We start from the raw sequence: 14,162 nt of genomic DNA, 5'->3' as shown, positions 1-14,162 counted from the left end.
CACGATCAACTATTTCAAAAAGTAAAACTGAAAATAAGTAATAAAATTAGACCTAAAACCAGCACACTGATTGACCCAAGCATGGTCCTGCTCCTAGCCCTTTGATACCAAACCTGATACCTCTGAACCTTCCTGTCTACAAATTCGACCCCTGAAAATCCTGCGTATCAAACCAAAGCAATAAAAATATTGCTTCAAATATTCAATTAAAGAAAAATTATATGAACCAAAACCTGCCTGAATAATAGTAAACAAAGAGCAAAGACAAAATGGAAAAATGTTGAGTGAACACCTGTGAAGGTTAGCAGTCAATCTGCTCTTATTTCACCTTTAATAAAGATCTGGTAAACATCAAGTTAATTAAAATGCAGGCCATATTTATTTGAAGGTTTCACAAACCCCAGAGAGAATTAATATTATAGGAACTGAGCGGGCTAGAAAAAAAAAGGCCAGATGATAAAATGGGATTCACCCCAGGAAAACGAAAGAAATTTCAAGTACATCTGGAGAGAGAAAATAACGTGACACAGATATTTCCAGTGAGAGACTAACTGTGCCACTGAATTCAACCATGCTGAAAGAAACCTCTTCATGACTGGCAACATCAATAACAAGGTGGTAAAACAGAACAGTTAGGGCATCAGATTAGATAATATTATGCATGGTCCAACAGACCCTCAGGCCCATAGAGCAACGTGATAGGTGCCCATATCTATCTACCTATCTATATACACACTCATGGATACAGAGAGAGAAAGAGAGAGAAAGGCATATTTTTAAAAAAAAACACGGATATTTGAAAGCCTTAACACAGAAAGCAGAGTAAAAACCTCCCCTTGTCTCTCTCTAATTCACAAGAAACAATTCTGAAGGGGGCCTGAATCCAATCAAGTTTTTTGTGCGCTTTAACTGTATAAGTAAAGAGGAAAAAAAAAATTAAAGGGTTGAGAAAAAAGAAAAAGAGGACTGGGGGGGTGCTCTGGGGTTTCTTGTTTGGTTTTAAAGTGAGTAGAGGGAAAGGATCCCTCCAACTGATGGAAATGGAGTGCTACACAAAACAGAGCAGCAACCGAGAGGAAAAAAGAATATGATATACTTGTCTCCTAGACACACTTCATTACTGAAATGCCAAAACCATTGTTAGTATTTGTGAACCCTATTAGTATTAAAATTGCTGGATGTAGTGAGACAGAGCAAATTTTGACTTTTTGCATTTTAAGCAGCAAGACACCCCTCTCAAGTCCATTTTTCTCCTCCATCTCTCACAAACAGCCACCAATGTCCTATGCCCTCAGAGCAGCCAAAACGTCCAGCCACACTGACAAAAATCGACAGGTTCCCTCTATGTGAAAACAAGTCTCTCTGGTTTCACACGCATGTTTCCCTGTGCTGATTCATTGATCAGAAACCACTCCTTTGCCTACAGTCGTATCGCTCACTTCCCTCTGCACTATCAAAATGTGATTCTTTGACACGTGGATCAGATGCTTTCCATCTTCACCCTCCAAGTCACTCTAAACACCTGCCTCCTGCAAAGCTGTTGAAATCCTTGCAGCTACTCCTACTGATCCCACAGCCATAATTTGAGGATGATTCACCTGAGCAAAATATGCCAGGATGATGGAGTAGGAAGCAAGCATGGAGAAGAGGCTGCAGAGCAGCCAGAGGAAAGGTCCCCCATTGAACAGCTGTTCAAAGTACGTTGCCTTGCTCAGTTACAATTTTAGTTTACAATGAGTCAAAGGAGAGCGTGAAAACGGTTTGCACAAGCAGGAAGTGCCAAGTTTTCACCATCTCCACTTCCTAGGATTATAAGACGCTCTCTTCTTAAAAGAACGGTGTGCTCAGGAAAAATGCTAACTTGACATATCTTAAATAATGTAGTAAATGACTTATTCCTAGGTCCCTTAGGAAAATAACCTTGTTGAAAGAGAAAGTGAGGAAGCAATATATTGTCTTCAGAGATGGGCAAGTGCACTTTACATGTCTTGAAGAAGTGTAGAAAACATATTACTGTAACAGCAAACCTACAGTCTGACCTGAGCATTCTGAACACTCTTCACATTAGCTTTCCAGGGAGTCAAGGAAGCTCAGCAGATGTAGGGATTTGACTGTTTTATTTTCTGTGTGCTATCACAACTTTGAATAGCAGAATTAAATCTCACTGACATGAGATTATGTCCCAGTAACAGGACGAGGTGTAACAGGCACAAGCTGGAACATAGGAAGTTCCGATCAAATATGAGAAAAAACTTCTTTACGGTGAGGGTGACAGAGCACTGGAACAGGCTGCCCAGGGAGGTTGTGGAGTCCCCTTCTCTGGAGATTTTCAAGACTCACACCTGGATGCAGTCCTGAGTAACGTGCTCTAGGCAATCCTGCTTTAGCAGGGGAGTTGGACTAGATGATCTCTAGAGGTCCCTTCCAACTCTGAAAATTCCATGATTCCGTGATTTCTAGTAGAAGGTAGTTTACCTTCAGATTTTTTTTTTTATATATGTTGCTAATATTTAAAAAATAAAAATAAAATTAAAAAAAAAATTGTACTCTTCATCCCTCTCCACATGTAACTGGAAAAAATCTTGCATCTAGAGCATTCAGTGGCATAGGTTAAGTGTCTGCTGAATGCTTCCTGGTTAGCAACCATGATTAAACCCTGACACCAAACAAAAACAAGGAAGATCATAGCTCATCTCTACTAGACACAGCCTCAATCAAATGGCTGGACTTAATCCCTGCGATCATCAGCAATAACCTAATTCTGAACACAGGACTCTGTACACAGGACCACTCCCCCACAGAGAGAGAGAGATTTTTTTTCCCCACTACGTACAAACCTCATGGCTGAAAAAACAGCGATCGCTCTATGTAAACTGAACCACTGCTGTAATCTCCAAACCCCAGCACAAATGAAAACTGCAGTGCTGGATTTTAGATGCCACCACGTGATAACTACTGGCAAACATTGACTGCTTGCTGTCAACCGCGGCAGTTCAGAAAAGCCCTTTGTGCAGAAAAAGATCCAAGAGCCCCTGAGCCTTTTAAAGACAAGACTTGAGGAACTGCGTGTAAATAAATAATGCAATTCATTACATCAAATGTAGGTCATTGTACATCAGTGACACTTCTCAAGCTGTGGTCCAGTGTGTCTAATTTCTGGCCGACAGAAAGTATGCTGGCTGGAAGGCTCATCAGCTGTCATCTGCACGTCAATCACAGCCCTTCAGGGAACCACGTTCCATTCATGCTTATGCACCTTTCCCTCGAAGCTGCTATTCTTTCGGTGCAGATTTAAATATGCCATTGTGCACAGTCGTTATTATGTTTCTCTCCCTTTCTACCTTTTTTAAGCAGTCGCACTCTATGTATAAATCAGACCAATTCTTGCATGGTATGTCATTAGACAGGAAAATGGGAATTCAGAAAGGTCAGGGCATGAACCTATTCATGATCCTGCTCTTGGCACTGAGCTATTCAGATACATGCAAAAACCCAAAATCCCTCGTAGTTATCAGCATGAGGACAGGAGGCATTCATAACAGAAATACAGTATGCAGTGACAGACCAGATTTAATTCTTCAGCCTTTCTCTTTGTTTCCATCCGCTCTTCATTCTCCTCTTTTCTGTCTCTTTGCTGATCCCTTATACTGAACTTTTTAATAATCCCTTTCAGCCCATCTTCCCCTATAACCATACCCATCCTTTGCTCTCTCCGGGGCCAATTAACACATGAAGGGACTCTGCTCTTTGCTTTCACCCAGGCAGAGCAGAATCAGCAGTTATTTTGTGTTTACCTTCCCTTCTAGTCCAGCTTCACTGTTCTACGTGTGAAGAACTACTATGTGCCAAGCACTAGTCTCCTCTCTGCCTCATGGTTGCTCAACAGCAGCAGAAGCACAATCCACACTGCGGCACATTTCAGTACTATAGTTCCTTGTTTTTATGGCTGTCATTACAAAGACATACTTTGCTGCACTCTTTGGTCCCACAGGGCCTAGGCTCTTTTTGATGGTTACAAGGTCAACACAAAGCTGATGCCAAAAGTCTCTTTCTTTTGGAATGGCTTGTGAAGGAAAGCAGTAAGGAGGAAAGGAAACTTGACCTTTGAGCAAGCTGTATGCAGTTATCAGTCATACAACGTTCTCAGATTATTTAAGCTGTTATGTTTAGTGTCATCTAATGAAAATGCGGAAGAGCTGGTTATTGATACAAGAGAAAACTGCACATCATTACACTACTTTTTATAATTCAAATGAATTTCAGACTCAGTTTCAAGTCAGCTGACAGTATACAATTCTTCAGAAACGAAGGATCTTCAGAAAAGAGATGTTTTCCTGATGTTGCAGCTGTAGAGCTTGGTAGAAGAGTAACCTGCACTTTGTGAGACCCTTAAGAATTGTCAGAGTTACTGTCAGTCCTTCTATTTTGCCAGCATCTCAGAGATTGTTAGGCAAGACACACACCAATGGAAAGTTTGATTGCCTTTACTAAAAGACACAGATGGGCAAATAAGATACACTTTATGCATTCGTAGCAGATTGACAACTGGAGAGGTCTGCTGCTGCCCTTGTCTATTATGAGAGTTTGTAATACAGCTGTAGCTAGTGGAGATGGTTGAATACTTCATCTAACAATTATTATTCAAAATGGGTCTTTCCAATATGAAAAGATTTCTGTGCATTTGTTGTTGGAAGTTGGGGTTTTCTACTTTTCCCTGAAATAGATTCATCCAAATAATTGTTTCTGCTTTGCTTTAAAGTCATTTTCCTGCTACCTTGGCCTCTAGAGGACACCCTGAAAAAGCTTTTTGGCCTCATATTTGCTTTCACATTGAAAGACAAAGTGTAGGAGCAAAACCCCAATTATTTAGCGGTTCCCCTGACAGTCAGACAAGCACATGCACGCCTTTTCAGTCCACGGCTGTCCTTGCACATGGAAACTTCACAGAATGCATTATTTCTGGTTCCAAACACGGGCACCTTCCCCTTTATTGAGCAGCGAGTCTGACCTACCTGGACACTCCTTGGAAACACTCTAGCAATACATCTTAATATGTTTCAACTCCCAATTACTTTACAATAACCTGGAGGCATGACATAAAATTGCAGCCAGGAAACAGAAGATGCTTTTGCCCAGCCATATTTATGACACGCTTTGATTACTGTGGACATCACTGTGCTCTCTGAGAACTAAGCATACAGACAAAAGCAGATATGTCCAGGACAGTACACCGTTGCAAGAGCAAAAAAAAAAAAATCACCGTTTTAATCAAGGAATACGCCTCAAACACTCTTTGTAAAAAGGTAGATTTTTTAGAGTTTTTTTACATTATAAAAGCAAAAACACTTTGCTTTTTTCTTTAAAATGTTGGATTTAAATAAAAAGAGAACTGATACCTAGAATAGTAAGTAACAGCTGAAATAAAGGATTCTTGTTAATCTACAGAACTCTATTTTAGTAGTCAGAATGGGACTACAGATAGATAGGTATGTGAAGTACTTACTCTAAATTATATTTGTAAGTATTGCACTGAGGTTTAAGCCTTTCAGAAAAAAAGAAAAGCTTCTCTCTTGGACCACTCACATATAGACCTTCCCACTGAAAAGGTGCCCTACTTCCTGTCATAGGGGGTCTCCCCTTCCCTCCTGTAAGGTTTAAGCTTCCTGGGCTACTTGTGTCTTCTATTTGAAATGGATGTGTCATCTCAGTGAAAATGTTCTTATCTTTTTCCTATCTCTCTCCCCCTTCCTTTTTCTTTTTTCTTTTTTCTTTCTTTCTTTTCAAGTAAACACGATCTAGTTTTCCCACGAAAGCCTTGTCCACCTCAAACCACGATAATCATCACTCTGTGAGCGTGTATCTTTTTATATTCTTGCTCTTTCATAGTTGAGGTTTCCCCTCAAGATGGCTCTCATTTTCACCTGTGTTAATGAGTAACGAATACATCAGTTATATTAAGAAACAAGAACAAAATAAGTCAGAATTTGATGTTTTCCAATATTAAAATGATGAGATAAAAAGCATACCAATGAATCTGGCCTAGCAGACAGGGGGAAAAAAAACCATGCTAGCAGTGGCTGTATAAGCAAGCATATGCATTTCCTCAGAATATTGATCATTAGTGGAAAACAGCTCAATAGTCGTGTTATGTCTTGCATCCTATTCATCAGCACTGGCATTCTAAGAAGACAAGCTTGATCAATATCTACCATTTGAGTTCATGGCCAGATTATTGCAAAATTGATTATGGGTAAAACTCAAGGCAATTGTTTTATGAAACACATGTGGGTTCTGGTTTTTAAATGCTTTCACTATTAAGCTGCAGTTAAAGAGTATAAATGGTGAACAAACAAATTTTGTGATCATTGTGGTTAAACTGGAGCAATGTTTTCCTGACACGCTTTTGCCCTTGCATGACAAAGAGCATCGACCTGTAATCTAACCTGTGATTTCATCTCTGAAACTTAATCTGTTCTTTGATGTGATCCAACATGATAAACTGAGATTTTTTAATAGCATCAGTTTTAATGAATTATGTTTTATTTCCATTTAGATTTCTAACTGTTGAATTGAGGGGTTGTGAAATAATTAGAAACCGGGTTTTAAGTGTTGAAACTTGTAATAGATTTTTAATTATTAGTCAACCACAGTCAGAAGTTGCATTAAAAAAAAATAAAAATCAATTTAGGTCCTTATAGTTAAATGTTATTACACACTTTTATCCCCCAAAAGTTTGGGGTTGAAATCAATATAGGCTAACCAGAATGAAATTATCTTAAAATAGCAGCCGTGACGGTCTACAGAAATGCCACACCTTCTTCCCTAAAGGAGGAGTTAGAGAGACCTGTATGCCCTACTCCTGACTCCAAGGTGAAGAGCAGGATTGAACCACTCAAAGATATCACATAGGTACTAGTTACTAACGCTCAAGTCAAAAAAAAAAAATCAGACTGAAAGGATGCAATCTATATTGACAGATAAAAGATGCATGTTTTCCTATAACATAGGATGAATAAACTTAAAAGAAAACTGATAGTTAACCATGCAGGTATACACATTCTTTTCCTTCAGCCAATACTCACACATACAGATATACATGCATCATGTAGTACGCTATTTTAAGATGAAGAACAGTAAACTAATTCATCCACTGTTGCATTTGATAATCTTAATCATAGTTTAGATAATCTTAAGAACAGTTCTGTACCATTACATACAGAATAATGGAAAGCTTGTTTGCATATTTAAATACAAGTCTGACCTGACTATACTGCCTGAAGTGTTGGCAAGTCCTACAATTCAGGTATTGGAGACCTCTTCATGGAAACACATTCGGTTTCAGTTGCTCAGTGAGAAAAATAATACGCCGTATCAAAATCCAAGAGCATAACAAGGATGTGGATTTACCAAGTTTAAATGGTGCACGAGTAGCATAGGAAAACTGATCATCAATTACATGGTACTTAAATATCTACGAAATCCTTAGAAAGCTATTTGAAATATATTTAAAAAAAAGAAACAGAACAAACTTATCTAAGGAATCAATAATATGAGTTATCTAGAAAGATAGATATTTCCGTCAATGCCACATTTGTCAGAAAGGAAAGATTATTAATATACTGAGAAGTACAAAAACATTCCCACACATTGTAGGATCATAAACACAAACACATTCTTAAATATACTCTGCAACAACATTTAACTCAACCTACTTTTTTTCATTCTGCATTACACTGGAACAATATATCTCAAATTTCTGCACACATAAGTCATTCGTATGTGTAACAGCAGCTTCACTGTGTGTAATATATAATTTAGATATGTACAATACTGACAATATTTTTCCCACATATACGTTCTCCCATGAATTTCTTACAACATTTATGCTTTAAAATGTTGAATATTCTTTGCCTGAATTCCCTGTACTTCCTGAACAATGCCTCACATTTCCTCACTTTGTCAGTAAACAGATTAATGCACATAACTGCTTTAGAACAGATTGTTTCACTTCAATATGTTCGGCTTACAGCACAGCCTACCCTGTGCTTAAGTCTCCAGTGTTATCTATGAACATATTTGAGACTAAAATGTTATGAATTTATAAGTATCAATTACATACTTCATTTAAATATAACCAAACAAATTTAGACTTGGTATTTCTTCTAATCCATGAGTAACATTACTACTGAAAAACAATTACAACCCAACACATGCTTTACGACTCTCAAATTTCTTTGGCATGTAGGAGTTCCTTATCAAAGTTAAAATGTGAACCCATTGCCACAGCATGCGGAAGCTGGTTTTACTTCTGGTATAAAACAAAAACCATGTTATATTCCCCTCAAGCGTGGTAGGAAAAGCAGGGCTGTCTAAAACCTTCTTGTCACACGCAGTCATAGGGATGCAGCAATGCTAATGTGAAATACGTTACTGGAAGGATGACATACCATTCAGCTACAACTGACTCAAAGTAAACATCAGGCATTTGGAGGAAAAACCAGGAACCATAGCTGCCATTGCCAATTGGAAAAGAAAACCATAACAGCCTACCTGAGACAAGCGAGACTGTGTCTTTCTCCCATGAGACAACAGTGATGTATGCCTCCACAGAGGAGGGGATAATGCACTTGAACACTGCTACATTGCCTCTCATGGCTTTCTGGTCCTCCACACGGACTGTATAGGGTTCCCGTAAAACTGAAGATAGAAGAAGAGGTTTTGTTAAACAAGTCATAATCACATATCCCATCCACTTCCTCCGTTAGCCTTGCAAAGTTCCCCCAAGGAGGTTACTCAGGTTGTGAGTTCTTTTGTCTCAGTAAACGACACAGTTTTGCAAGGCTGATTGCAAAACAATATGAAAGCATTCCCAGATCTTTTAGTTTCCTCAAAAATCTGCATTTCACTATATTTCTATGTTCTTCCTCTGCTTAATTCTGAGGGCAAGGAGAAAGATTGTTTTTAAGAACCGCATATATATATATATATATATGGGTAAATGGTGTTATGTCTTCTGTTACTTCTCTAGTTTATCATGCCACGTTTCCCATCACAAATTGCTTTCTGCTCTATCAAAAGGTACAAAGTATATACAAGTACTGTGTGTGAATATTAGACATCCAGAGGGTAAAGAGAAGGTCAGTGTCATTTAGGATTTTGAAGAAGTGAGAACCGATGAAAAAACTGATGGAGGTGACAGCCAGAGAAAAAGCAAGGTGTCTCAGAAACACAGAGAAATGGTATAAGAAAGATAAGAGCTACGTTCAATTGACCAGCACAGAAAGAAATAGGTTAATGGCAAGAAAACAGAAACTATAATTCAGTGTTGCATTGTTGTATTAAAAAATAGCATGGAGACACTTCAATCCAGGATATGATTCACCTAGCATCTGGAAGAATTAATTTAATGGACAAAGACTAAAAAAGAAAACAAATATCGCTAAGATGAGATGAAGTTGCAGTGAGTGGGAGAATGGAAAGAAGGAAAATCCTGGCACTGAAACACTTCAATAAAAAATGAGGGGTGAAAAAACTTGTGAGCAATAGTTAATGCAGAAGGTGGTACAGTAAAGATTAAACAGATATTGCCTACTACAAGAAGTAAATGGGTAAGACAGGGAGGACAAGCAGCAACATAGGTCCTCCACTTGACTATAAGGTCAAGGTGCAAAAAAATAAATCACCACAACCGATATAGTTGTATATCTTGAGGTGGCGAACAAAGGTATGTATCTTGAAGTGACAAACAGTTTAAATGAAAATAGGGATGAATGTATTCGAAAATGACGTGTGTGTCTGAGGCATGTATATGCCTGTGGGTAAAAGTTATTGGAAAGAACAACCTCAGTGCAGCAGTGTAGCCAAGTCAGCAATGCTGAACCGGCACTTTACAGTGACGTTTCTTGCCTACTTATCCTGCCCACAAACATATACCAAGCTCCACCAATTACATTTCACCACATTGATTCTAGACTGAAGAGTCAGTAAATGCTTTGCAGAGTTTACAGAAGTACTTCTATATACCAGGAGCACTGGAATTTCTAAATGTCAGCCCCACTTACAACGTATTTCAAGAAAAAAAGGCAACAGAGTACTGAAATGTAACTGGTTTTCACAAATGCAAACAGCATCAAGTTTTCAGGTCCAGTGTTACAACTGTAGAATGGAAGACTGAAGTTCTCCATCCCAAACAAGACTATAGCAAGACTATAACACAGTTAGGAACTCTAAACAAAAGTAAATAAATTCGATAATAAATCAAATATTTTTTAAAAAAAATCAAAATAAATCCATCTTCTATGATAAAATAGACACCAATAGCTTTTTTTTAATCAAAGTTTAAGTTTCATAATCCTGTTATAAGTGCTGAACTGATATTATAAGCACTTTTAATGCAGTGACTTTATAACACTGGCTGCCCTGTGATGAAGCAGCCCCCTAATCTTGTTCTACACCAGAGGGAACGGCACATAGATCATCTTAATGAGGCTGACTTTTGCCTAACGCTCATGCTCCAACCATCATTTACAAAAAAGGCTTGTTTAACAGCAATATCCTAACACACTACTAAAGGTATTGGTATTGTTTCAGAACAGTTAGCCATTTTGAAAATCTGCCCAGTTCACCATTTCTGTAAGAACAAACACAGAATTATTCATGTTTTGCTTAAAAAGTTTACATTATTCTGATTTCAGAGGCCACTTAGTTATTTCCAGATCATAGTTTTGCCAGTTCCCATTAATGATTTGCTGATTTATTTTTTTTTTTTTTTAAATCCCAAATCCCCGAGTCATGAATTTAAATGAGAATTTCAGCCTTTGGTAAAAAGATATATTCTTCCCTGCCCCAAGTGCACTGGAAGGCTTGAGGATGAAATGGAGATATGCACCTTTACTCCTATGTGGGACTGGCCTGGAAGAGGATTATGTTTGAGTGTGCACGTTATGGTTTTTGGGGGGGTTGGGGATGTGTGTTACATTATGTGAAAAATCACATGCAAAACCACAATTACAACCATATGTGAGCTGGAACCCTTCTAACTGCTACCCATATTCTTGAGGAAGCAAGTAAATAAGCTTCAGACTTTCTCAAGCTGACTGAGAACGGGCAGAGCTATTTTAGTCTTTGTATGACTGTGCTATGATCGGATTCTCCACTGATTGCTTCTGTATTCCTAGGAAATCCTATTGCTGTTGGAGCGTGCTGGAAGGAGGAAAAAATGGAGAAGAAACGAGATTAGAAAAGGCCCTCCAAAACTGTGCTAATTCAGGCCAATCTGAAACTGTTCCTGACTTCACATGAACAGAAATGGAATTGAAAGTAACACACAAATTAAGTTTATCACTTCATATTTGAGCAACACGGGGTTTATCATCTAAAGATAAAATACACTTGCTGCTATGCACAGAAGACTCTCAAAAATTGTATTTTCCTATGACTGGGGGATTACACAAACCTCTGGAAAAGACACTAATAGCTATTGTCTGCCAACAGGCACAATGACAGCTCTGACATGCTATATCAGTTCACATGAAGGAAGGGGACTTGTTTAACTTGTTATCCAAACCTCAGGTTAACCGAGAAATTGAATCATATTGAGAAATGAATGGATCAGGAGTAAAAGGCTAAAGAGAGAAGGAAAAGGGTTAAAAGGGGCATTTCTGGCTTGGTCAAAAAGTGTTGCTAGTTTATGAGTTAACTACTGCAAAGCTTTCTTTTCAGGTTCTCCTTCCATTTGTGAGGTTTAATTCTCAAGCAGAGAAGGAAGACTTCTTTTGGGGTTCCATGGATAAATGGGTCAATGCTGAGCAACAGACATAACTGCACCCTGTCATCCATATCATACGCTTTTACAACTAAATGAACACCAGTTCAGAGCCTTAGATAGCAATGTTGCAAGTTTTAGCCTCCTCTACATCACTACATTAGTTTATCTAAGAAATAGAAAAATTGGAATCTAATACTGGAAAAAACGCTGCCCAAAAGATGCTCAAAACTGAGATACATTAACAAATCCACAAAGGAAAAAAAAAAAAAATGTTCTCCCTAAATGTAATTCTGCCAGACAACTTGTCCACAAATCCATTAAAGTAAAACCATATGCACAAAATCCATAACTGAGTTCCAAACATAATGTTGGTTACTATGTATTCTTATGAATCTTTTGTTTTCAAACTTTTTTAATTTGCAGACAACTAAACATTTTCAGAAGAAGCATAGACCATTACAGAAACTCCACATATACATAACATGTGAACTTGCTTCTACTACTCACTTCTCGGGCAAGAAAACTCACTTTTCTAGACTAAAATTTTAATAAGACACATGAATTTCATGGCAATGTGTACTCTTGCCTTCTAATTGTCTAGAAACTACAGATCTCTGAATGTTATTTTATCATTAAGAAGAAGGGAACACATTCTCTCATTTAAAAAGAGTCACAGACAAATCTACTTGCTGACTGTTCACAGTTTTCCCTACATAACTCCTGTGAAGGCATATCTCCAAAGGAAAGATACTTCTCCTCTGAGAAGAGACTAGCATAGCTCCACCAACAACAAAGAGGTTATGAGGATTTGCATTAGCCAAGGGTCAGCTCCCAGACTAGCTTTTGTTTGTTTGTTTGAATATTTTAATTAACTGAAGTGGGTAGACAAAGCCTTCAAAAACGATGCAATCATGTGTTTATGCGTTGTAACAAAAGGCCTGATTTTGATCCCACTCTAATTCTCCACTGGCTGACCCAGTCTGCACACAGTCAGTATAGAAAACAGACGCAAAACCATTATGCTCATTTGCATGTTTTAGCTTAAACAGAAAGCACTGCCTATGGACCAACATCAGTTGCTGAATTGTTACACAGGACACAAGTTTCTCTCCCAAAACGAAGCACAACTGAATACAAGCAAATGAGAAAGGATGTGATTAGGCAAGCATTCCTCTTTTCTTCCAGCCCCTATACAAAATCCAAATACTGCATCTTTTTCTCTCACAGCTCTTTAATGAGTCAGCATGGTCTGATTAATGATTTCATTATCAGTTTGTTTTTCCTTATGCAGAAGCTCAACTAATTATGATCTTTGGAAACCTAACTTTTCATCACCAAAATAAATCAAATCAGGGAGGAGAGGAAATAATCCAGTATTTCACTTAATATTGAGAAGAGTTCAGAGATTACACTTCTGGCCAATCTCCTTTGGTTCACAGCTGCTGCGACTCCCTCTGGGACACCCAGGTTTCCTCCCTCCTTATGCCCCTTTGAACCCAATAAAAGACTGTACTTACCGGCCTTAATGTGAACATCCTGACTTCTGATTTTCCCTGAAGGATTTTCAGCTGTGCAATAGTAAGTGTTATCATGGATTAAGTTATTAAAGCTTGAAGGAGGGAAGGGGAAAATTTGGAGAGTGCCATTGGGGTGGACGTGGCGGATCCCTGGGACATCGTAGATCTCCTCGCCCGTTGCTAGGTACCATCTGAGCGTCACAGGGGGGATCCCTGCTGCTGGACAGGGTACCAATGTCCCTGTGGTGCTAGCAAACACTACCTCTTGCAGAGATGCATTGACAAAATATAGACTGGCGTGTAGATCTTCACTGAAAACTGCAAGACAAAAAAAAAGAAAAAGAACAGGCCTTGAAAACCTATGAAATTTCAGCTACGCACAACACAATTCGGCTGTTCCTTGCCACAAAATCAAACGCAATGCCTAGGGAAGGTAATCAAAATGTCTGGATCCTAATGCAGGCTCTAATAAAATGTTTCTCATTGTAGAAGAAAATATCACCGGATTAAACACATTAAGTGCTTTACATCCAAAAGTAAAATGGGAAATCCTTTTTCTTTGTAGTGTAAACTGAAACACATCTGATCCCTTTTGCATTTGCTGATGCAGCAGTCTTTATAGGGCCAGCAAAAATCCAGCAGTAATCTGCTTCCAGGAAATTTCTAGCAACTAAATTTCTGCCTGGAACACAGGCAGTTTCTGTTAGCATTTAGAAATTTATTTTTGCAGTCTTTCCATGGTCAGATGACTTATAAAGGAATAAAAAGAACTGAGCAAACAATGAAAAAAATCCCCATAATTCCTTAATAAAAAAACGTATCTATACTTAATGCAGATACAACTTAATAAATACATTATACAGTTTGGTCAGGTCTTT

The 14,162-nt window shown here is 38.3% G+C and overlaps 1 protein-coding gene across 2 annotated transcripts in view; it reads right to left on the bottom strand.

The window, feature by feature from the left end:
• Positions 1–13,420, bottom strand: part of DSCAM (DS cell adhesion molecule) — a 390,238-nt gene extending 376,818 nt beyond the window's left edge. For both annotated transcript variants that reach the window (XM_054212353.1, XM_054212345.1), the window contains exons 1-2: positions 13,285–13,420; positions 8,551–8,697 (exon numbers count right to left, since the gene is read on the bottom strand). In XM_054212353.1, the coding sequence (XP_054068328.1) occupies positions 8,551–8,653 (103 nt within the window). In that variant the 5' untranslated portion in view covers positions 8,654–8,697; positions 13,285–13,420. The remainder of the gene's footprint in view (positions 1–8,550; positions 8,698–13,284) is intronic.
• Positions 13,421–14,162: the final 742 nt, after the last annotated feature.

Source organism: Rissa tridactyla, chromosome 1, assembly GCF_028500815.1.
Source record: "Rissa tridactyla isolate bRisTri1 chromosome 1, bRisTri1.patW.cur.20221130, whole genome shotgun sequence".
Lineage (NCBI taxonomy): Eukaryota > Metazoa > Chordata > Aves > Charadriiformes > Laridae > Rissa > Rissa tridactyla.
This window is presented reverse-complemented; position numbering and strand designations above follow the sequence as displayed.